The sequence below is a fragment of the Balaenoptera physalus genome (assembly GCF_965194825.1).
Source record: "Balaenoptera physalus genome assembly, chromosome: 2".
In the NCBI taxonomy this organism is placed as follows: domain Eukaryota; kingdom Metazoa; phylum Chordata; class Mammalia; order Artiodactyla; family Balaenopteridae; genus Balaenoptera; species Balaenoptera physalus.
The window spans coordinates 175459863-175484717 of NC_138883.1; the positions used below are offsets into that span (position 1 = coordinate 175459863).

The following is a 24855-nucleotide window of genomic DNA, read 5'->3' on the forward strand; positions in this document are numbered from 1 at the left end:
CATCACTTTTCTTTTGCTCCAAAGAGATATTTTTTTGCATATGTTGCTGAGTCATTGTCTGTTTATCAATTAAGACAAATTTTGTTTGCCTTACCAACTACATTGCATTATTACCAGATTACGCCAAATATAAGGATGGGATCCAGAGGAGAGCAAACGCTGGAATTTGTGATTCTGCTCCCAGTTCTTTCTAGAGGTTGAGTCTCTAGTTCTCTGTATTTCTTGATAATTTTCTCTTTTGTTTCAGAGCTGAGAAATGAGAATGAAATTGAGGGGAAAATCCACACAGATTTTCTAATTGTATTGTCCTCCATAATGTTACAACCTCTCCATTTACTTCACCAAGAATTGTGTAGAGCATTTGAAATATTTGAAAAGTGGACTGATTTCCAAACAATGTATTTTAAAAGGCGATAGTTTTCTCCTTTGCATTTTCGGAGTTCTCTTTCACTTTGAGCAGGAGCAGAGGGGCTGGGGAGCAATAGAGAAAAATGGTTTGGGTACATTTGAATGATTTTATTCAATCAGCTGTATGATATTTTTCCTTCATAAGATCACATTTCCTTAGTGAAAATTTGCATTATTTAAATGACATGTAAATAGAACACAATAGGTTTGATTTGCCAACTAAAGAATAGCTCAGGCATACAATTGAGATACTTTTCATGTGGATAATTAGAAAAATTCACATTTTTCTACAATTTAGTTAATTTTTTTTTTTTAAGATACGAACAAGCCTTTCTGACTAGTTTGGTTGGATTGAGGCCTGAAAGATATTTTTGGACAGGACTTTCAGATGTACAAAACAAAGGAACTTTTCAGTGGACCATCGCGGAAGGGGTTCAGTTCACCCACTGGAATTCAGATATGCCAGGTATGTTCAGAGCTTCCGTCTTGTTTCAGGTGGTCTGGAGAGGGGACCAAGAATCTGTGGTTTTTTTTCTTCTTTTTTGGCCGCACCATGTGGCATGAGGGATCTTAGTTCCCCGAGCAGGGATGGAACCCCTGCCCTCTGCAGTGGAAGCATGGATTCTTAACCACTGGACCACCAGTGAAGTCCCAGCACTTTGGTCTTGGGTTTCCATTTACCCTACACGTCCATCGGGCCAAGCCTGTAATTCCTTCACGGCACCTTTCCAAACAGACTTATGTAAATTAATTGTGCTTTTTAGATTTTATTATCTTATATTTCATTCTCTTTTTACTTTTTCTTTTAAAAATGTTCCCATTAGTTTGCAGTGGTCTAAAGAAAAAAAAAAAAAGGAAGAGAAAACTCCTAGGTTATCTGGTACCGCTCTATTTGAAGTATTTATGAAATAGTGATGAAATCCTAAATGGTCATAAAGATACCAAATGGTTAACTTACTTCTGAGAACTTAAAATTGTCCTCAAGGGATATAAAACTTTTCAATGTAACTATGAATAGAATTATGACTGCGCTAAATCTGGAACAAGATTTAGTGCTTATGTGGAACTCATTATTTCAATATCTTGAATGGGCTACTCCGTTTAGCCCTTTATATGCATTGGATTTAATTTTATCCTTATAGGAAACCTGCAAGGTAAGTTTAAGTATCCTCATTGTAAAGAGGTGGAAACTGGAACTTGAAAAATTTATAAGCACGGATTTAGACTAATCTTTGTAATTTCCAAATCCAGGCTGTTTGCACTAAGAGCACTCTCCCTCCCTATAAATTTTGATTTGCCTTCTTTAATAAGAAGTTTCTGAAGTAGACTCTGAGAGATTCTTTGCTTTCTTTATGCACTGGTGTCGTAGCCTATGACATAATTCAGTATGACTGCACTTAGGAAATTCAACATCCTTATAGCAAGTGTTTCATTGTGCCTGGATAAAAAGCTAAAGAAGGGATAATATAGCTTAAGGGCACAAATTAACTACTTGGCCTAATAAGTTCTAATCTTCAGAAGTTTTAAAAATTTGTATCCTCAGCTGTCAATAAGGAAAAGAGATCAGTAATTTGGATAGTGTGATTTTTTGTTTAATTATTGAACATTCTGAAAAATAGTAAGACTTCAGTTTATTTTGAAAGAACAGGGCAGTATATTAAGAGCTGTGTGCACATTTTTGTTTTTTTGAAGGGTGGTAATTCTTACTCTCCAGGCAAAACTCCTTAATTTCACTGGTGTTGATCATTTAGCAGTAGGATTCTGAGAGATTAATCCTGGAACATCCTTAGGGAATAAAAATGGATCAAACCAGAGTCATAGGGAATTAGCAATCTTACAGAAAATATTTTGGGAAAAATATACCTCCCCAGAACTTTGAGAGTTACTTCTAAACATTTACTGCCTTTAAAAGGACAGCAATCAAAGACTATCTCATCTTAGCAGCAAGGAATCCTAATGTTTGCAAAGCTCTGTCTTAATTACTATTTCGAAATAATCATGACGGTAAAACAGAAAGCTTCAAACCATGAAGCTTAGTATAGTCCACACTGTCTTTTATGTACTTTTTTATCCATTAAAGCTGGCATGCATCACAACTCTGTAAGGTAGGTAGCAGTATTTGCATTTTAAGACGAGGAAATGGGTTCATAGTAGTTGAGTAATTGATCTAAAATCTCTAGCTCAGGCGTGTCTCATTTTGAAGTCCAAAGAACTTCTGTTCTCGGATATCTACATGGACCCCAGGGGGAAAAATAACAGATCTTAAATAATTTTTTTTTAGAAAAAGAAAGAAACATCAAAAACCCATAATTTTTGGGTATATATATGTGTATAACTGAATCACTTTGCTGTACATCTGAAACTAACACAACATTGTAAATCAACTAGACTCCAATATAAAATAAAAATTAAATTTAAAAAAATCAACTTCCTTGGTAAAAAAAACCCAAAACATTATTTTTGTCATTATGGTAAATTTTATCATACTAAAACTATTGTACTGTTAGATGTCTGTGTTGAGGGGGGCTCCCTGCCAGTTATTAGAAATACAAAATGTTACCAAAACCCTGACATTTGAGATTATAATTCAGTTGGGGATACAGGCCACACAAATAAAAGGTAAATAATGGTTCAAAAATAGCACAATTCAATTGCCAAATGCTGCAGGATCTCTCCTCTACATTTTCTCATCACATGTAGATTTGATCCCACAGCTTGTGGCTCAGGTTTGAACTGTCTTCTGTGAACCTAGCTGCTTTCACAATCACTTGTTGAGTGAATTCTGCTTTGTTACCTGCAGGACGGAAAGCCGGGTGTGTTGCCATGAGAACTGGGGTTGCAGGGGGCTTGTGGGATGTCTTGAGATGTGAAGAAAAGGCAAAATTTGTGTGCAAACACTGGGCAGAAGGAGTAACTCGCCCACCAGAGCCTACAACCACCCCGGAACCCAAGTGTCCAGAGGATTGGGGCACCTCCAGTAAAACAAGCTTGTGTTTCAAGGTAAGTCTCAATTGCTAAGTTCTTAAAGAATTTGGGATATGCTTCAGCCTAAAGAATCACCTAAGGAATTAAAACAAAACCAATGCCCAGGCTCCACCTGTAGAAATTCTGATTTTATTGATCTGGCAGGGGGCTTGGGCATCCACTGTTTTTAAAGAGCTCTCCTTGGGTGGATTGCTAAGGACCAGTTGCTTTTAGACCAGCAAACACAACCCATATCACAAACACAACTCGCGGCAGCCTTTCTTCGCCTGCTTTGCCTTCCTCACCTCCCACTCTTGGTGTCTTTCCTCTCTCCCATGCTTGCTTGCCCTAGTATGAGCTCGCACTTCTTTTTATCTTAATGAAAATTTCTGCTCCCCCTCATGCTAGCCTGTTGCATCCCATTTTGGCTGTGTTCTTGGAGCCCAAGCTTTAGGCTAAGTGAACTGATAAACAAATCTGCGATCATGTCACACAGGGATTCTAGAGAGAATACTCCCTTGTTCTGATTTAACCCCTGATTATTATGCCTGATGGGAGATGAAAGACTTCCCGTAGGGGCACATGGCCGTTGAGTGACCTATAACTGATAATTTGATATCCTGCTATCAATCAGTACATTCCTAGACTGGACCACCCATTTTCTCCGTATGCAGTCAAGTTCACCCAAACAAAAAACATACCCCATACCCCAATGAATTAAGCATTTGGGGTTTTTTTCTCTCTTGTAAATCATATTCTTTCTAGAGAAGGTTGGGTTTAGCCAAATATAGCAATGTACTTATCTACCACTTAATGACATTATTCTCTAAAAGCCAGTTCTCTGGACTTCTTTTGTTCAGTCCTTTGAGGCATATGGCCCTGGCATGTTTTGTAAGACAGTTAGGCAAAGCTGATGAACTTGAGTTACTAACATGTGTCAGAATGAGGTTGTTTAGTCTCCTCTAACTCAAGGGCTAGTTGAGCTGGTAACTTCCACTTAGCAGCAACAGAGACTCATTAGCTGTTCAATCCAGATTAGCCAGTCAAAGCTAAAAGCATAATTTACATAGAAGGAAACATATTGAGCCAAGACAGGAGAGGATTTTACAAATGGATTGAGGACTAATACAAAGCCAATCAGGTATTTGATTGCTGCCTCTGGAAACTTTTGAGTTATTGCACAAAGGCCAGGTTTGGCCTGTGCACAGCCATTCACCTGAGGGTGGCAGGCTATGGAGATTAGCTGCAGAATTTTTGAGAGAAGGAGCAGAATTCTCCAGAGCTGGGAAGTGAACCAGGGGTTCCAGAAGATGTTATCCAGGTGGATGTTCAACGAATCCAAATATGTGCTTCCCTAGAAATCATGGTTTTAGAGGTACTTGGGGTAGGGTTTGTTTGAAAACATATAGACCATCTTTGTACACATTAAGATGTGAGAATTAGTAATAAAATTCAGCTGTTAGTAAATTGATTTAAGAAAATAAAATCTTATATCACCATCTAACAACTTGAGATATTCACAGGAGTCTTGAGAATTACTGCAGTGGAAAGTTGCTCAAGTTACCTGTATCCAGATAACTCAAGTAAGGTCAAGGTGAAGATTGCCTTGGATTGCTCGATGACAACTGGGCAACCATAGTCCACTGGAAGCAAATCCCTTTTTCTACAAGCCTGCAATGGTGGGGGCCACGTCTCATGAGAAACAATGAATGAAAATTATAAAAGTTGGTGGATACAATTAACTCCTTTACTGTTTGCATACTGATGGATATTTCCCATACTATCACTGTGGATAATATGACATATTCTCTAAATTCTATAAATCTTAGCTTTAGTTTAGCTTATATCCCATCTTTTTAGATGCTCTCCCCGATAAGTGTCTGTCATGACACGTTCTCCAATCGTTGTTAAAATATACATCCATAAGGAAAAAGGAAAAGGCAGTTTTAAGAACATAACAACAAAGTGCTGGAAGGCTGCCGGGTTATTCATTGTTTAAGCTAAACAGGATAACAAACTGTGGTGCAATCTTAGGGAGGTTATTACCCTTAAATTTTTTTAAATTCATGTTTACTTTCTCTATATCAGGTTTCTTTCATTCTCTCCCATCTCAATGCCACCTTTTACACTTAACCAAATTAATCCTATCTTCTACAAGAAGCTGTATGCCAAACCCATGCGCCTAAAGCTTTTAATCTAACTTCTCCAGTGCTATAAAATAATTTCATTTTCTAAGGTTTTCTCAACAAAATCATCCCCCAAATTTTGTTACCCAAATATTCACTCACAAATTGATTTTCAGCCAAGAGAATTACATTGTTTGGGGCCATTGTAATGTCTTGCTTTTCTATAAATGAAATCTCATCAAAAGTAGATAATTTCTCTTGGTTTGATAAGCTATGAACTGTAAAATAAACTCTGAATCTGTATCACCTTTAGCTGTTTACAAAAGGAAAACATGAGAAGAAAACATGGTTTGAATCTCGAGATTTTTGTAGAGCTCTGGGTGGAGATCTAGCTAGTATCAATAATAAGGAGGAACAGCAAACAATATGGCGATTAATAACGTAAGTAGCTTTTCTATACAATTCTCCTTTCTTTGACCCGTTGGGTGTTAATGATGTTGAGAAAATTCTCATATTTCCAAAATTGTTGACTCCTTATGCTGCTTTGGATACATATATCATATCCTGAATCTGTGGGCACTTTTTGATCTAGTTTCACTTCTAAATGCTTTAATTTTATAGATATAAATCCTGTGATGAATTGCTCTGTAAACGTATAATATACTCAGTACATATTGTTAAATGAATAAATGAATGAGTACCTTCCAATGCTTTACAATTCTTTCAAACAGCAGCTTGTTTTCAGGATATTTACAGGTTGTACCAAAATGCACAATTGTTGCATAAAGCTTACATTTAGTCATTGAATCCCTTTACCTTTGTACTAACTAATTTATGTTTTGGGGGTCATTTTCAAATTTGATTAGGACTCATAGGTAACCGAACTTGGTTCATAAGCTACCTTTATATCTTGTATGTTGCAGAGCTAGTGGAAGCTACCACGAACTGTTTTGGTTGGGACTGACATATGGAAGTCCTTCTGAGGGCTTTACTTGGAGTGATGGATCTCCTGTGAGTATTTGACTTAGATCATTTTCTTACTTTATCATGTATTTATTCTGATATTAACCTTTTGGCTTACTCCAAATTTTTGGTAAGATGGGTTATTATGAGAGCTGGAGACCTTTTTATATGCAAAATGAATGCTATTTTAGGACCATTATTCTGCCCCTGTCCCAGTACAGTTCTCCTGTTCACCCAAAGTGGAACATGGTGGAATGGATGAAAAAAAATTAGGAAACTCATTCCTCTAATTGATATAAAATAATGTCTTCATTCTCTCCTGACAAATTGGTATGCAAGTAGCTAAACTTCTTAAAAATTGAGTGTTTTATGACCTCTTATAGACTAGGAGGTATGGAAACAACTTTTGATATTCCATTAGAAACCATTAGGCTTTGTCAGACTTCTCCATTCTCAGGAACGGGGAAGTGAGGGGCTGTGGCACGTGCTGGCCGTCATCACAGGAAGTGATTTTGTGTACTTTCAGTTCTACCTCCTGTCCCAACCCATCAGCAACTTTTCAAGGTGCTCGGTAGGGTGGATTACTTGATGGCTCCATTGATAACAAGGATTTTATATTTAGATCTCTGGAAAATAGATCATGATGCTTATTCTAAAACCTTGTGGGCTATGATTCCACTCTGAGAACTCCGTAGAGGACCTAATCCCAGCCCTCCATTTATTTCCACTGTTCACTTTGGCAACGTTTGGTAGCTTCCTTAGTAACATTTCATAAGTCTTTTCTTTTGTAAGGAGAACTAATTATATTTCTCTCTCCTACCCCTCTAGTAAAAAGAAAGTTTCCAGTATCACAATGAAATACTGTCCCTTAAGAATGAGTTATAAATTGAGGAACTCCCAATACTGAGAAGTGGAACTTTTTGCCAGGTTTTTCCTGTATACAAATCCCACTTTCATGGCCCTGGATCCATTCTATTTAATAAGGGGGAAAGAAAATTTTTTAATACTTAATAGCATACTCTATTTGACTTCAAAAGTTTCCATATAATGAAAGCTATTTCTTTCCCAGCTGTGTTCATAAAACTTGTTTGCAAAGCAAACCTATTGTGAAAAAAAACTGAAGCAATTAAAAAATGTAAACATCTTTCCTTTTGTGTTTGGATGGTTGATTGGCATTGGCCTGATAAAAATGGCTAATGGTTGTAATGTAATGTTTCTAACATAGGTTTCATATGAAAATTGGGCTTATGGAGAACCTAATAATTATCAAAATGTTGAGTATTGTGGTGAGTTGAAAGGTGACCCTGGTATGTCCTGGAACGATATTAACTGTGAACATCTTAACAACTGGATTTGCCAGATACGAAAAGGTATGATGATCTGTCCTCTCCTTTATCTCAGATTGGAGAACTAAGCTCCAGTGATCCCAATATCTTCCCTTTATCTGCGGAACCAAACAAACAAAATAACAAAATAAGGGAATTGGCAGGGACCATCATTTCACAGGATAAGAATGAAGTCGCTGAGCACAGATAAATGTTCCAAAGGAACAGAAGATCAAAAGGCCACCCGGGAATCCTGGACCAGAGTCACGTCCTCCAAAATAACTCCCACGAGCTGCAGTTCCTGCTCAGGTCCTATAGGCATGGCACTGGGTGGGTGTTCTACTCTGTAAGCAGAGGAACGAGGGTGCAGTTTCCGTTTGGGCATTTTCACCCTCTGACCCACGTTAGTCATCCAATAGGTGAAAGTCTCCCTCAGTCTGAAAATGCTGCTTATGGATTTCTCAAGGAAATGTTCAATCAAAGAACTGGCACCATTTTGAGGCCCCTGATGCTGTAAGACCCACCATGTTATTGATGGCCCCAAATGATCAATGCATACTTATCCATCATGATTCGTGACTCAGAAAGTTCCATGTGTCCAAGTCAGATTCTTTTCAGATAAACAAACAGGTCCACCCTTGAACCAACATATGTATCACTTCCTCCTCTGTGGGCAGATAAATGGGACCACGTCGCCCCCTGCTGTCGGGGATCCTTGCCTACTGTTCCAGCTCCATCGCTAAAGATACTGTGTTGCTCTCCTGCTGTCTGTCTGCTTATTTTCCTTACTCTTGCTTAGAGGAGTGTTTACAGTGTTTTCAGAATGGAGGAATAAATAGTGGCCAGTTTTTCTTTAAAAGTCTCTTAGCTACCAAAGACTAATTTTCTTTTGTATTATTAGTAGCTCTGTTCTTACAGATGTTAAATTCATTAAACCAAAAGCTACGTAACTTGAGTTCTTTTATCGGATTCCAGCAAAGTCCAAGTATTAGTAACTACTTGGAAAGAAAAATATTTTATGTAATGTTTCATAAAACAAACATTTAGTAAGAATAAGTGTTTTTTTCTTTTTAATTTATTTTTGGCTGCGTTGGGTCTTCGTTGCTGCAGGCGGGCTTTCTCTAGTTGCTGCGAGCAGGGGCTACTCTTCGTTGCGGTGCGCGGGCTTCTCATTGCGGTGGCTTCTCTTGTTGCGGAGCACGGGCTCTAGGCGCACGGGCTTCAGTAGTTGTGGTGTGTGGGCTCAGTAGTTGTGGCTCACGGGCTCAGTAGTTGTGGCTTGCGGGCTCTAGAGCGTAGGCTCAGTAGTTGTGGCACACGGGCTTAGTTGCTCCGTGGCATGTGGGATCTTCCCGGACCAGGGCTCGAATCCGTGTCCCCTGCATTGGCAGGTGGATTCTTAATCACTGTGCCACCAGGGAAGCCCCAACAATAAGTTTTTTGAAGAAACTATATTTTGTAAATAAATAGTTCGTATTTAATGGTTTCAAATAATGAAAATTGAAGTACTTTCACAGCTCATTAAAAGATGCACCACTGTAAAACTAACATCTATTGAGCACTTTCTAAATACAAGTAACTCTCATATTTTACCCCATCTCTTTACGTATGTGACTAACTCCTTTTTGCAGTTGAGAAAGTTAAGGGTAAGACATTTAAACCCCAAACGGGGATTTGAACTTAGACTTTCTGATTCCAAAACTCATGTTCTTTTCTTTCTTTTTTATGATGTTACTTTTTGGGCCTAAAAAACTGTCTTCCAATTTCTGGTGGTATTGTTGGACCTGATCTGTTTAACTCTTAACTCATAATTCTGTTTCTCTTTATTCTTCTTCCCCACAACTGATAGGAGAATTGAAGATTGGGAGGGAGGAAGAGAAAGAGAGAACAATGAAGTTTTTAGCTCTATTGACCCGTGAAAATAGTGAAACAAGAAGGATATGTAATAGCACAAGTTCAAGCACTGTTTATACCTAATTTTCTTTTGTTTTCCAGGACAAACACCAAAGCCTGAGCCAACCCCAGCTCCTCAAGACAGTAGGTGTTTCCTTTTTTCCTGATTTCTATATTAATAGAAATAGAAAGTAGATTCCTTTTCTTCCTCTTTCCTTTCTCAATGGAAAAACAAACAAACAAAAACAAAAACAAACAAAAAACCTTACCCTAAGAAGGTGGAGAGAAGAGGTTCTTAATATCTTCGAGAATCTCATGAAAGTTTGGATCTACTCCTCCAGACATATACTTCCATGCACAAACATAAGGCATGTTAATATCACTTCTCAGCTTTCATGAATCAAATCCAAGGCCCTCATGTCTTCGTTTCCTATGGCTGCTGTAACAAATTACCACAAACTTGGTGGCTTAAAGCTACACACATTTATTCCCTTACAGTTCTGGAGGTCAGAAATGTGAGCTCAGTTTCCCTGGGCTGAAGTCAAGGGATAGGCAGGACCATGCTCCCTCCAGAGCCTCTAAGGGTGAATCTACTTCCTTGTCACAAGCTTCTAGAGCTGCATTCCTTGCATTTGTTGGTTCATGGACCCTCCCTTTATCTTCAAAACCAGCAGTGTACTATCTTCCTTCGTTTGTCACATCACCACCTTCTTCTGTACTCACATCTCCCTCTGTAAGGATACTTAGGATTTACATTTAGGGCCCGCCCAGATAATTTAGGGTAATCTCTCCATCTGAAGGTTCTTAACTTAATCACGTCTACAAAGTACGTTTTTCCATATAACAGTCACAGATTCCAGAGATTAAGACCTGGGCATCTTTGGGGCTTTTACTCAGCCTACTATAGCACGGAACCATAGAATTCCATAGTTGGGACAAAGCCTTCGGAGCCCTCCTGGTCCCTGAATTCCTTGGTTCTTCAATTACACATTGAAGCACCCAAGTCCATCTTTTACAAGTTCTTTGTTAGATTAAGATGAAAGCTGCTTTCTCACAGTTTCCACTCTTTGAACCTAAAACATCATGGGTGCATGTATGTCAATCATTCCAGCTCCTATTGATGAATGTAACATTGGGAGTTCTTTTACCCAATGATGATACATGGAACTTAGCTGAGAAGAAACGTAACTCGTTTGTACAGAGTTAGTGGAAGGTAGATATTTGGATTTAGGTAGTTCAGTCTGTACTGGCATCAACATCCTGCTCCTTCTGAGTTCTCAGAGTTGCAGGTACCTATGATAGGGCTACTCTGCTCTTTTCACTTTTGTGTAGCACACATACCAGATTCTTGAATTTGTCTAAATAAAATTCATTACCTTTTTTTCACTAATTTTTCAGATCCGCCAGTCACTGACGATGGGTGGGCTATTTACAAAGACTACCAGTATTATTTTAGCAAAGAGAAGGAAACCATGGACAAGGCACGAGAATTTTGCAAGAGGAATTTTGGTGATCTTGTTTCTATCCGAAGTGAAAGCGAAAAGAAGTTTCTATGGAAATATGTAAGAATATGATTAATTTAAGAATGGAACAGTGACATGTGCTAAGCAAAGACAATGTCTACGATTGCTACCCCATGGTGCAATTTCCAATTATGTGCTGAATTTGAACCTCCTAAGGTCAGGGGTAAAGATGTGAGTGTCAGGGTAGGGGTGCTGGGTATTGGCCATCGCAGAAGTGAATGACCTGATTGCTGGAGTATTCAGTGGAGAATCAGAGAACCCAGAAACAGTGTTTAGCCTGGGCTTTGGGAGAATCCAGACTTGATGGCTTTGAGTTCACTAATTTGATTTTCAAAAATTCTCATTCTTAACTAGTTGTTATATATCAATCCTGGACCCTTTGTGTTTAGTGCAAGTTGATTATAATTTATGTCTTAATCGTAACCAGATTCTTGGTTAATAGATAGTACAGCTTGATTATTCGTATAAAACTCTTTTTTGGTTGTACCAAAATTGTCAGCTAACAGTGAAGGTATAATTGGTTTTTTTCCAAGCGTCCTTGGCTTGATCTTTCTCTTTAAAAATCTTCATGGCATCTTTATTGTTTTCCAGAAAGGAGATAAGAGGGAGAGAAGGAAAAAAATAAGTTCAACAGTAACGAAAGAATAAAAATTCATTTGATCACAAAGGTATTGCAGTGTAGCATGACTTATCTCCATCTTCGTAGATATACCATGGTTTGAAATTCTCAAGATATTTCCTAATATTGCACCAGTATATATGTGGGTGGAGAAGTCTTTCCTTAGACACATAATCCCAAATGGCTACTTTGTTTTAAAGAACATCTTTAATAGTGTCTAATTACTAATGGCATCTGATGTTACAGAGAATGTCTTAAGGTATTTGCTATATAAATGCATGTTGTTATATAATGTGCATATTTTTCCTTTTATTTCTATGAAAACCATTGAATATACAACAAAGTTTCTGTCTGAATGCCTCCTTAGAAAAGTCCCCAAATAGCCTGCCTCATTAATCTGTAGGTTTTATTTAAGAATTTGCTTATTGTGTAAGTACAGATTGAACTATATGTAAACTTCCATGTTCTAGGTAAACAGGAATGATGCACAGCCAGCATATTTTATTGGTTTATTGATCAGCTTGGATAAAAAATTTACGTGAGTAAATCAAAATAAAACAACTTTGCTTAGGGCAGTGCTCTGACGGGCAACAAAAAGTGATTTTCAGACTTTGGTTCTGCTGAATGAATGTAAAAAAAATCCTGCTGGGCTCTCAGTCTACAAAACATCTTTAAAACAAAAACCAATTTTTAAAAATCCTGTTAAATATTTCGACATTATAAATCTCAAACAACTCAGACTCTGATTGAACCTTGCAAAATGTCACCTCCCTTTGTTTCAGGAGGTCATCAACTGTTAGTAAATCGTCTGCTAGGAAGATGTATTATACAGATATGAATATTGAATTTATTTGAAAAATTATTCCCATTTGGACTGTCCTTGGTGCCTAGAACCAAAGGGGCCTTTCATGTTGCCCCACTTGCTGCTTTCGGAGCACTGCTTTGAAGTATTCTTTCAACTGCCTGAAATGCTTTCCCTTCAAAGGAATGACTGTACTGTTTTTCATTAGGTTCAGGGGCCAGCAAAAGCTGCAGGAGGGAGGAAATTAGTACATTTTGGGGGGTTTCTTTCCTTGTTCATTAGTACCCATGTTCTTCTAAGTTTGAAGAGCAAGTATGTCTTCCTGGCTCCTGCGTAGATGTATTAACCACATATGTTCCATGTGACCGCTATTGCCATTTTTGGCAGGAAGGACCCAAACTCACCCTCATTATTTTTAAAGATCAGAAATGTCTGATGCTCCTTTGGACAAGCATCTATTTTAACCACCCCCCAAATGAGAGGGTCGAATTCGATGATCTCCTGGTCTCCTTCCAGCTAATGAACGGCCCCCGAATTTCCGTAATTTATGAAAATGAGTATTGGCTCACCTACCTTAGGAGAAACCAGAGTAAACATGAAAATCAGAGAACAGGCCCAATGAGAAACTCTGTATTCTCCGTCTCTCTGTGGGTGGTTTTGTTTTGTGGGACTCATGCCTAAGAAGTCCTATGGGAGGATGTTTACTTCTGGTCCACTTCCAGGGTAACTGGGATCTCCATTTCTTCTCTCACATCAAGACTAAAAGTACTTCTTCCAGGGAGAGAAAAGAAGGCAGACTAGCCAGGCATCCAGTTACTGCAGGAGATCTCAGTGCCCCGGGGAGCACCGATGACCTCTGGGGGTTTCCAGCTGCTCTCTCTAGAAACCTCTCTTCTCTTTGCTTCGGATGCTGTGCTGTCTTCATCTTGATTGACTTGCCTGTTCCCACCACTAGGCTGTAGCCAACTCTTCTGATTGGATTTTTGCTAAATGGCTGAATTTTCTTTTCCAGTTGGATGGACGGAAGCAAAGTGGATTATGTGGCTTGGGCCACAGGTGAACCCAATTTTGCAAATGATGATGAAAACTGTGTAACCATGTATTCAAATTCAGGTAGACAAGATCACAATCTCCTTGAATCTGGCTTGTGGTGTGATGTGTCATTTGCTACATCCTTAGGCTAAAAGTAGCAAGTTGTGTGCTTAAATCAGACAAGAAAAGGAGAGAGAATGAAGGAGAATTCTAATTTTAGCAACATAACTGTTCAATTTGTAAGGAGAATGGATGCTTAACATTTACTCTAATTAAATGACACAATCTTCTCACTTCTTCTCATTTTATGAAACATTTTTTCATGTTCTGAATGAGGAAAATATCCAGAATGTTTATCTATCTCCTTTATCTCTATGTCTTTATCTGTAAAATGGGAATAATAACAGAATGTATCAGTTGTCGAGAAGATTAAGGAGATAATACATCGAAAACACTAAGCAAGTGCTTCATATATAAAGTTTATTAGATTATTATTATTAGCAATTACTGGCTATTTAGATAATAACCTGCAACATCTGGTATGTGCTTTGCTCATAGTAAACTCTCTATGAAGTTGAACTATTATTTATTTAAGTGAAAGCGCAAAAGGGTGTCACATAGATCTTTCTTGTCTCTTGTGTAAAAATGATGTTTGTAGTATAAACCATTTTTGAGAATCCTTATAAAATATAAACACATTTTTATTTTTTTGGGGGGGTAAGCTTTTTATTATCTTTTTTTTCCTTGTTGGTTATTTATTTTAAATATAGCAGTATGTACATATCAATACCAAACCCGCTAACTATCCCCCTCCCCCTTCCCCCCTGGTAACCATAAGTTCATTTTCTAAGTCTGTGAGTCTGTTTCTGTTTTGTAAATAAGTTTGTTTGTATCATTTTTTTTTTTAGATTCTGCATATAAACAGTATCGTATGATATTTCTCTTTCTCTGCCTGACTTATTTTACTCAGTATGACAGTCTCTAGGTCCATCCAGTTTGCTGCAAATGGCATTATTTTATTCTTTTTCATGGCTGAGTAATATTCCATTGTATATATGTACCACAACTCCTTTGTCCATTCCTCTGTTGATGGACATTTAGGTTGCTTCCATGTCTTGGCTATTATAAACTAAATACATTTTAAAAAGTGTTTTTAACTCCTATATATAAAATAGATAAACCACAAGGACCTACTGTATGGCACAGAAAACTGTATTCAATATCTTGTAATAACCTATAATGGAAAAGAATCTGATATATATAACTGAGTCACTGTGCTTTACACCCAAAACTAACACAACATTGTAAATCAACTGTACTTCAATACAAAGGTGTTTTTAAAAAAAAGTGTTTTCAAAAAAGTGTTTTTAAAAAACAGTGTTTTTAAGTGTGTAAATCTAATTTAACTATTCTGTTCTTTGTCAGGGTTCTGGAATGACATTAACTGTGGTTCTCCAAATGCCTTCATTTGTCAACGCCATAACAGTAGTATCAATGCCACGGCTCTCCCTACTACACCCTCGGTCCCAGGAGGTTGTAAGGAAGGTTGGAATTTTTATAATTACAAGGTACTAAGGAAACTTAGTTGTAGTCATGTCGCTGACTAGTGTGGAGAGTGGCAATGCAAATCTTTCAGCTTCAAGTTAATGTTTGCTTGCCTCGTCACTTTAAAATATTTTAGGCAAGAATACGTGGAAATTCCATGTTAAATTCTCTGTGGGAATTGATAGTAGACTTGGCGGTATTACCCAAATAGTTGTGCCCTTTGTCCCAAGGGAGAAAAAACTTTGCAAAGAAAGCTGATGGGTAATAAAACTAACAATTTTTTGCATTTCTATTTGGTTGTGAGCGAATGTGTATTTAGCTCTAATCTTCATGGATCACTTTGATTTCTTTAGAGCAAATACTGTTATCTTTACGTAATCCCTATGATTTTTTTCTCCTTCCATCCGAGTGTTTCAAAATCTTTGGATTTGTTGAAGAAGAAAGAAAAAATTGGCAAGAGGCACGAAAAGCTTGCATAGGATTTGGAGGAAATCTGGCGTCCATACACAATGAAAAAGAGCAAGGTGTGTGGGCCGTTTTACAGTCAGTGATGCGAATAAATATGTAACTTTTTTCCCTAAAATGGTAGAATGTTGCTTATAGTAAATGACTTTTTGGTGTTCCAGAGTAAAGACTAGGAAGGGAAAGCAAGCACATATTGGGAGCTATTTTACTAGTTGTAGGCCTTATGCTGAGCGTTTTACATGTAAATTGCCTTTCCATTTTCATAACAAGTCTGTGAAGCAGGAATCATTAGTCCCTTGTGAATGAGGAAATGTGTTCAGGGAGACTTAGATCAGGGAGCTTAGAGAGTAAGGGGTAGGACTGGGAATCAAACTGGGTCTTCCAGCTTCAATTCCATCTGTTTCTGCCAAACCAGTTTTCTCACCAAAGAGTCAAAGAAGAAGAGTAGTTCCAGGAATAAAATTAAAAATTGCTCATTTTCCATGTACTGCTCTTCTTGTCACTTGATATAGAATTTATAATGCAATAAAACTAATTTTTCAATATGAACTTGGAACAAATTGAGAAAAAAAATTGATAAAATATAGGGATAAGCCAGAGCTTTGAAGAACAGGATGAAGAAACACACCATCTCCATATAGCAAGTTGTAAAATTCATTATACTGTGGTCAAGAGAAAGGTACTTGACCCCTTTCACATGGTCTTTTTGGGGCCACCTTACTTGAAGTAGATATTAGGTTAAATTAGTTACTTTAAAAATGATGTTGACCAACTGCGGGCCTTTCAGACGACAGCAGCTAAACTGATGAAGGTTTGGAAACCACAGCCAGCAGCGAGTGAGGACGGTTTGAAAGACTGTAGGTTTCACAGCCTGGAAAAGAGGATGTGAACTTTGAAGGATCGTCCCACTCAAGAAGGAAGACTTAGAACCCATGAGTGGCAGTTACAGGGAAACAAATTCAGGCTCAAAATTAGGAGGTTATTCTAACAATTAGAACTAATTGGATGGGATGCTTCGTGAGTTTTTTTAAAGGGCTGTGAAAATGCTTTTGTTGGAAAGTACTGAAATGGGTGCTGCAGAGTCACATATGTTGATTGGTATGTAGCATGGAAGTTGCTCAATACATATTTGTTGTGTGTAGGAATTTATGTGATGTCGTTGGGGAAAGATGTAGACTGGATGATTTCTAAGTTCCCTTTTGGTTCTGAGGTTCTTTGACTTCCAAAATCATTTACTGGAAAAAAATGATATACCTCAAAAAAGATAAGAAAGAAGAGAGACCTTGGAACGCTGTGTGGCACTCTCCTAAATGTTAATTTCACTCCCTAAATGCTACCATGTGCTTTCTTGGAACACGTTCTACAGTAAATCAACCAAGCTTTCACTGAGAACCTTTGACAAGTTCAGCAGCTTGCCAGACACTGGAAGAAAAGTGTCAAACCATAGCACACAATAAAAAAAATTCAGGAATATAATACTCACATTTCTCTGACTGGTCTACCACATTCTGGGCTTAGCTACCCAGCAGAGAAACACAATAATTGATTCCCTCTCTTAACCACAAAGAGCTGATTCTTACCATAACAAAATTAGAACCTGGGTCACAGAGATGTGCAGAAGGGAACAATTTTCAGATAAACTAACATTATTCCTGGCAACACAGGCACACACTGTTGAATTCTTTTTGTGGTTCTTGGCAGAAAACAAGTCAGTGTTGAAATATTGGCAGGTAGAGCTTTTCCACATTTCATTTCAAGTTGGGGATATGGCAAGAGTTATGATCTTATTTAGGAAATAAATAAGAAAACAAAGTAAATATCTACCCATGCTCTTTTCTTTCTGAAAAATATTATAAGAAATTTCTTTTCTTTTCTTTTCTTTTTTACTTTGAGTTAATTGAGAAATAAGCAAATCTCTGAGCAGTGTAGTGGCGTCTATTACTCTGCCGAAGAGTAAGCACGCAGCAATGACCCTTCTGCGGAACTGTTTGTTCATGAATAAACAGATAATCTCTGTGGCCTTCTTTCTATTTTACATTTTCTATTAGTAACCCAAGTGCTTAGTCATTTGGTTTCCTATTTGCATTCAGGAGTCGTGTTTAAGCAGAGTTTGGAAATTGTCCCGTAGAGTCCGTGCTCATTCACTCGGTGTCCATCTAGTGTCCTTGGTGTCCACAGCTCCTGGCAGGTGAGGTTGCTGGCCTCAGAAGGCAGCTGCCGTGGTGTGGCAGGCATGGGGATGGGCTGCTGGAGAACGGATGGGGAACGTGTACATTTAAGCCTTTTGCAGTTTCTGGGTATTTGCCACCATCCTCTCTGCCACAGAGTTGATAAAGAGGCAAGAGGCCATATTTGTCCTGCTTTCTCTGAATTTCTCTCCCAGTGATGTGAGCACTTAGCACCAGGATGCCGCCTGGGTCCAAGCATGCGCAGTGGACGTGGATGGCCGCTGACCCCTAGGAACTGGCTGCCCCGCAGGAGTTCCAGTTGGGTAGCTCTTTTGGTTTGGCAGTCCAAGGTGGTGATCATTTGACAGCCTAATGCGTTTTCGTTTTGACAAATAGTTTTTAGTTTCAGAACTTTTTTTAGATCAAGAGCTCTCTTTGGCCCCTAGTTATTATTATGTTGGCCAAAAAGTTCGTTCGGGTTCTTCCATAACATCTTATGGAAGAACCCGAACGAACTTTTTGGCCACCCCAGTATAATCAGGTTATCTTATCTATAGACACAGGACACCTGCTCACTCACAGGATGACCGGGCGTGAATCAGAAAAATGTGCCTCTTCCTGCAGGATGGTAGGCAGCCACAACCCAGATCTGGGTGTATAAAAAGGAGAGTGGGGCATAGGGTGGACTTCAGCCTCCCCAGCACCCCAGTGTCCTTGGGTAGGGCACAGCCTGTGCAACTATCTGCAGTGACCCAGGTAAAACCTAGACTTTTATTATGAGGAACTTTTCAAAGTCCAAAGCTGAAGTGCTAACATGCTGCTCAGGTTAGAATGTGTTTGTTTTCATGGTAAGTGCTTTTAAATGATAATAAAGACATTGATCACAGGCTCGGTATTTGTAAATTAATGTATTCTGAGTATCTTTGATATTGGAGTCTTTCCCCTCAAAGTTCACAATTATCTTGTGAAACTTTCTTTCAGCATTCCTTACATATCATATGAAGAACTCCACTTTTAACATCTGGACCGGGCTGAATGATGTCAATTCAGAGCACACCTTCCTCTGGACGGATGGACGAGGAGTTCATTACACAAACTGGGGGAAAGGTTACCCTGGTGGGAGGAGGAGCAGTCTTTCTTATGAAGATGTAAGTATCACTTTCAGGTCACCTCTCCCTCCACTCTCGGTTGGCTTCAGGTCAACATATTAGTGGTTGATCTTCTGTGAAAAATTCTGCCAGAGTACTCCTTGCTCTGATTCATTCTTGCACATTTTAACCGTTTCAGACTGAGCCAGCCTTGAAGGAAGGGGTACACATTCAGTTAAGAACTCTTCGTCTTTGGGTTGGGGGTGGGAGGACCTAGATGGTGGTAGTAGTGAGGGATAGGGAAAGCCAGCTCCAGTATGGGCGCATGTTGTACTCAGCGTGTGCACTTGAACCCAGAGTTAGCAATGTTCTTTGCATCAGCTGCCCCTAAACTCTTGAAACTGTTGTAGTATTTGGGGTGCAGTTCTGCAAGCTCCTACTGCTTCTGAAGTTATCGTCGCCATCATCATCATCATGATTGAGCTACTGTTTGCAGAGTGCTTACTATGTGTCAAACACTCTGCTAGGTGCTAAGTGCATTAACCTAAGAGACAGACAATTGCTTCTTTTTTTTAAAATTTAAAAAATTTTTTATTTATTTATTTATTTATTTAAACATCTTTATTGGAGTATAATTGCTTTACAATGGTGTGTTAGTTTCTGCTGTATACCAAAGTGAATCAGCTATACATATACATGTATCCCCATATCTCCTCTCTCTTGCGTCTCCCTCCCACCCTCCCTATCCCACCCCTCTAGGTGGTCACAAAGCACCGAGCTGATCTCCCTGTGCTGTGCGGCTGCTTCCCACTAGCTATCCATTTTACATTTGGTAGTGTATATATGTCCATGCCACTCTCTCACTTCGTCCCAGCTTACCCTTCCCCTCCCCATGTCCTCAAGTCCATTCTCTAGTAGATCTGTGTCTTTGTTCCCGTCCTGCCCCTAGGTTCTTCATGACCGTTTTTTTTTGTACATTCCATATATATGTGTTAGCATACGGTATTTGTTTTTCTCTTTCTGACTTACTTCACTCTGTATGACAGACTCTAGGTCCATCTACCTCACTACAAATAACTCAATTTCGTTTCTTTTTATGGCTGAGTAATATTCCATTGTATATATGTGCCGCATCTTCTTTATCCATTCGTCTGTCGATGGACACTTAGGTTGCTTCCGTGTCCTGGCTGTTGTAAATAGAGCTGCAATCAACATTGTGGTACATGACAATTGCTTCTTTATTTCACTATTTTTAATCTTATATCATTGAAGCCAACTAATCGGTGTTAAACACCATACTAGGCATTGTGGAATACATAAAGGCACATAAGATTTTATTCTTACCTTGAAGAAGCTTATACCTAAGCTAGATCCCAAGTCTTCTACAAGAAAGACGACAGGAACAAAATGAAAGTGTGTAATGAGAAGATCAGCTATAAAGCATGATAGTAGTTAGGAGGAAAGAAACTTCCTATGGGATGTAGTGATCTAATCAGGCAGCACGTTTCTGTGGAGCTCTTCATTTGATGGAAAGAGGGCATGTGAAGAAGAATCATCTGTGAGTCTTCTTCCCAAGAAGTTTAAAACATCATGATTAGGGGATCATGGCAAGAGGATGGGGAAGGTCGCGTTAAGTGGGAAAGGTGAATAAAGTCTTTAAGAAGAAGGCACAAGATGGGTTTGGGCGGAAGTAAAGAGCTTTAGATATAGTAGGAGTTTCATGCAGAAAAGAAGTAGGCGTCAACTTTAGAACGTGGAAAGCAGAATTCAGAGAAATTTAGATGCCCTAAGAAAGAGTTTGGACTTTGTCAGATAGGCAGCAAAAAAAAAAGGTTTGAGCAGAAAAAGCATCGCATCAAGGTGGCATCTTTATGATAATTAGTTTGGTAGCTATGTGTAGGGTAGATATATTCTGGTTGTGGGTAAGTGACTTTCTGGGGAGAAATTCTTTCAATCCTTATTACATAAATGAGGGCTGAAAAGTAGACTGGAGTGAGATAAGGTCTGCTTAGAAAGATTTCGTGGATGAGTGGTAAATTTCATTTAAAACAAAAAAATTCATTGTTGCGCAAGTTTTTTGTTTTTAGAACATAATGAAAAGGAGAAACAACAGAAACAAACAATATGTGTAAACTCACCTTCCAGGAAAAAAAAAAACACTGTTAAGTTTTGTTGGTTTTATTCCTAGATTTTTTTCTTAGCGTGTGTAAAAATATAAAGTTTGTATTCCACAAAACTGGAATCAAAACACATATATTGTGTTGTTACAATTTCAGGACTTGTAAAATGAAGAGGGTTAAATATAGTTTGATAAAGAGAGTGGGAGAGAAATGTTCACATGCATTGTGTAGTGGAAACATGCTTGTTCTGTGTAGGTTTCCTGGTTTAGAGCGGAGATGCTGAGCCAGGATAATGAAAGGTAAGAATAGCTAAGAAGGGAGATGGGGCTGAGCAGAGAATCTTTGAAATGTACGGTTAGGGGTTCCTGATAGTTGAGGGTCATGGGATACTGAGGCTGGAGGCTGAGAATACGACTCTGGCCCTGGTGAAAGCTGTGGTAGCTTTCAGGGAATTAATGAGATTTCTGACAGCAGCGTTTCTCAGAACCAGCGCCAAAATTTATCCAACTCTGCTTAATTTTCAATTAAAATAGCAAGGGTTCAGTGAGGGATCTGCATGGAAGTTGGCCAGTTGCGTGGAAAGTAGGGATGAATTAAACATGCTGTAAATGAATTAGGACTATCCTAAAAGTTGGAGGTTAGGGATAAAGGATTTTTTTTTTTGCTTATTAATGAATTGGTTTAAATAATTATCGATCCACGTTTGGCTTTTTTTTTTCTTCTCCATGAATATACAGGCTGACTGTGTTCTTATTATCGGAGGGAAGTCAAGGGATGCAGGAAAATGGATGGATGACACCTGTGACAGTAAGCGAGGTTACGTATGCCAGACACTCCCCGGTAAGTCCTACCGGACCTCGCTGGGCTGTAAGAGGTGGGGTTTTTCCGTACTTTTTAAAAAGTGACATTCTTCTCAATTTTGCTGTGAGCCTTAAACTGCTCTAAAAAAATTAAGTTTTGTTTTAAAAAAGTGACCCTTCCCTTGCACATCAACGCGTTGTTTTTAAAAATTTTTTTAAATTAAATAATTAAAAATTTTTGGGGGCCATGCCATGTGGCATGTGGGATATTAGTTCCCCGATGAAGGATCGAACCTGCGCCCCCTGCAGTGGAAGCACGGAGTCTTAATCACTGGACCACCAGGGAAGTCCCCATCAACATGTTTATTTGATTCTCTCTTTCATCCATGGATGACTGTGACAGACAAGAAGGATATTTTCTGTAATTTATTCATGAATGTGCCCCCTCATCCATTACCAGAAGGTTTGCACAGATTAAACTAGAGGTTGAAACTTTTTCTAATTTTGTTAGAAATTTGAGATGTTTGCTTACCTCAACCTTAAAAAAAAAAATGTCAGAGTAGGGATACCTCACTTCAATTTGTGTAATTTGAGAACCATTGCCCCAAAACACCCTATATGCCTCATTACTTGTTATGTATTCTGTGTCTCTAAAAATGTAGATGTCTTATTTGTGGTCCTTTTTTCATCTTAGGAAGCCTAATAACTATGGTGCAAGGAAAATAAAACAGATATGTGGATATCGACCAAGAATCAAGATTATGGTCGTGTGCATTTTAGTTTTGAGTGAAATTAGAATAGAAACGTTTGGCTACATAAGAAGAGGTTCAGAAAATAAAAGATAGATTAGAGATGAGGGTTGAAGATGAGGTGGGTTGCGGTCACCCTGAGCAGAGCTCTCAGAGGAGCTTGAATTAGAAGCTACTTGATCTCCCGGATCTAACAAATTTTTCTATACTTTCTGGGGAATCAGGGAACTGATATCAATTCATGACAATGACTGAAAATCACTGAAGATATTTTCAGATGACTGCAAAGTCCGGCAGGAATTCTAACCTCCTATTGATCCAAAAGAAGGTCCAGGCCATGCCGCCTTTCTCTCTCTGCTACACCCTTCGAGCACCAGAATCTTAGGCCACTGGTAATGCATCTGTGCTTCCAATCTTTGGGGAAAGAAGGGAGTCCCCTTCCAGGAGGGAATGATGATTCCTACACTTGTTTAAAATTCTTTTTCTTCTTCCTGTAAACGCAAGGGATAGAATATTTGCTGCTGACAAAAGATATTTTGACAATTTTTAATGACTTAGGTTTCGGGAAAGGTTGACCGTGTTAACGTGAAAAAGGCAGAATATGAAATTTTATAGACTACTGATGATGCAAAAAACACTTTGAACCCCCTTAAAAAAAAAGAACAAGAAGCCCATGGAAATGCATCAAAGTAGGAATAGTGGATATGTTTGCATCGTGGGATTAAGACCTTTAGTTCCTTCATTGTACTATTGTATTTTTCTTCATTTGTCAAAAACTGTCTCTTTCTAATGCTCTCTCTCTATGTATATATATTTGCATTTATATTATATATAATATGTCTATACATCTATATATATCTCTCTATAACAATTATGAGGAAACACTAAAATATTGAGGTGGTTAGATTCTAAGTAATTTTTTTCTCATTTTTATGCTTTTCTATATTTTCTAAAATTTCAACAAAGAATGTGTGTTCAGTATTTTTTTAAAACAGTGTTGTTTTCAGGCAGTCCCTGGTGGTCCAGTGGTTAGGACTCAGGGCTTTCACTGCCGGGGCCTGGGTTTGATCCCTGGTTGGGGAACTAAGATCCCGCAATCTGTGCAGCGTGGCCAAAAATAAAATTAAATAAATAAGAAATAAAACAGTGTTGTTTTTATTCATATATATGAGTATGTATGAATGAGTATATATGAATTCATGTAAATATATAAAGATACATAAATAAAAACATGAATGAATACATATGAATATAAAACACTTAAAAACAATCCCTTGATGAAACACATGTCCCTTGATGAAATTTTAGAAAATACAGAAAAGCATAAAGAGAAAAAATTACCCAAAATCTAACCACCTGAAAATAACCTCTCAGTAATTCAGTTTTTCCTTATAATTTTTTCTGAGTGTTTTAATAAACAAGCTAATTGGATAAATGAGCTAATTTCCTGGCTGCATATAGCCTTTGGTGAAGCTTCTTAAAGCTTTATCTCAGGCTTCATTGGCCACTTTTAGCAGTCCAAAACTTTTCCTGTCTTGTTAAGACAAACCCAGCTCTCTCCAAGCTGGGAAATGATGAGACTCTACTTCCTACCGGCTGTAACATGGAAGGATCCGGGGCTGGGTCTCTTGGTTTAATGCTATTCTATCAACACACGGTGGCAGCAACAGCAGAAGAAAGGGAAGGCTGCCCTCCTTGCTGAATTAAAATTGTTGCCTTACCAGAGTCTTCAAAAGAAAGTCTGGCATTCTTGGAGTGACAGAACAAGGCACATGGTGGGTTGGGTTGGTGTACAGTGGAACAGGTTGGAGAATTGGCCAAGACAGCATCGGTAGGCAGGGACATCTAGGACCCTAGACCAGGGGTTGGCAACCTTTTTCTGTAAGAGACAGATTATAAATATTGCAGGCTTTGTAGACCATAAAGTTTTTGTTGCAATGACTTAACTCTGCTGTGATCACAGACAATCATAGACAGTACGTAAACAAATGAACATGGCCGAGTTCCACTGAAACTTTATTTATGGACACAGATTTGAATTTCATGTATTGTTTACATGTCACAAAATATTTTTCATTGTTTGTTTTTCCCCAACCATTTAAAAACTCATGGGCTACAAAAACAGACAACAGGCTAGATTTCACCCTCTGGCTGTCATCCGCTGACCTCTGTTCTGCCCTAAGGCATCAGCTATAAGGCGCCCAGAAACAAGATTTTTTGGGTCTTGACAGTAAGTGGCCCAAAGTATGGGTAGGTCTAGAGTAG

General features: G+C 38.5%; 1 protein-coding gene across 3 annotated transcripts in view; it reads left to right on the top strand.

Moving 5' to 3' along the window:
* MRC1 (mannose receptor C-type 1) overlaps positions 1-24855 on the top strand; it is a 172453-nt gene that overhangs the window by 132596 nt on the left and 15002 nt on the right. For all 3 annotated transcript variants that reach the window (XM_082452741.1, XM_082452742.1, XM_082452743.1), the window contains 13 exons: positions 726-874; positions 3209-3408; positions 5812-5939; positions 6422-6509; positions 7687-7831; positions 9782-9823; positions 11078-11241; positions 12292-12359; positions 13636-13736; positions 15081-15223; positions 15610-15724; positions 18815-18981; positions 21779-21881. In XM_082452741.1, the coding sequence (XP_082308867.1) occupies positions 726-874; positions 3209-3408; positions 5812-5939; positions 6422-6509; positions 7687-7831; positions 9782-9823; positions 11078-11241; positions 12292-12359; positions 13636-13736; positions 15081-15223; positions 15610-15724; positions 18815-18981; positions 21779-21881 (1613 nt within the window). The remainder of the gene's footprint in view (positions 1-725; positions 875-3208; positions 3409-5811; positions 5940-6421; positions 6510-7686; positions 7832-9781; positions 9824-11077; positions 11242-12291; positions 12360-13635; positions 13737-15080; positions 15224-15609; positions 15725-18814; positions 18982-21778; positions 21882-24855) is intronic.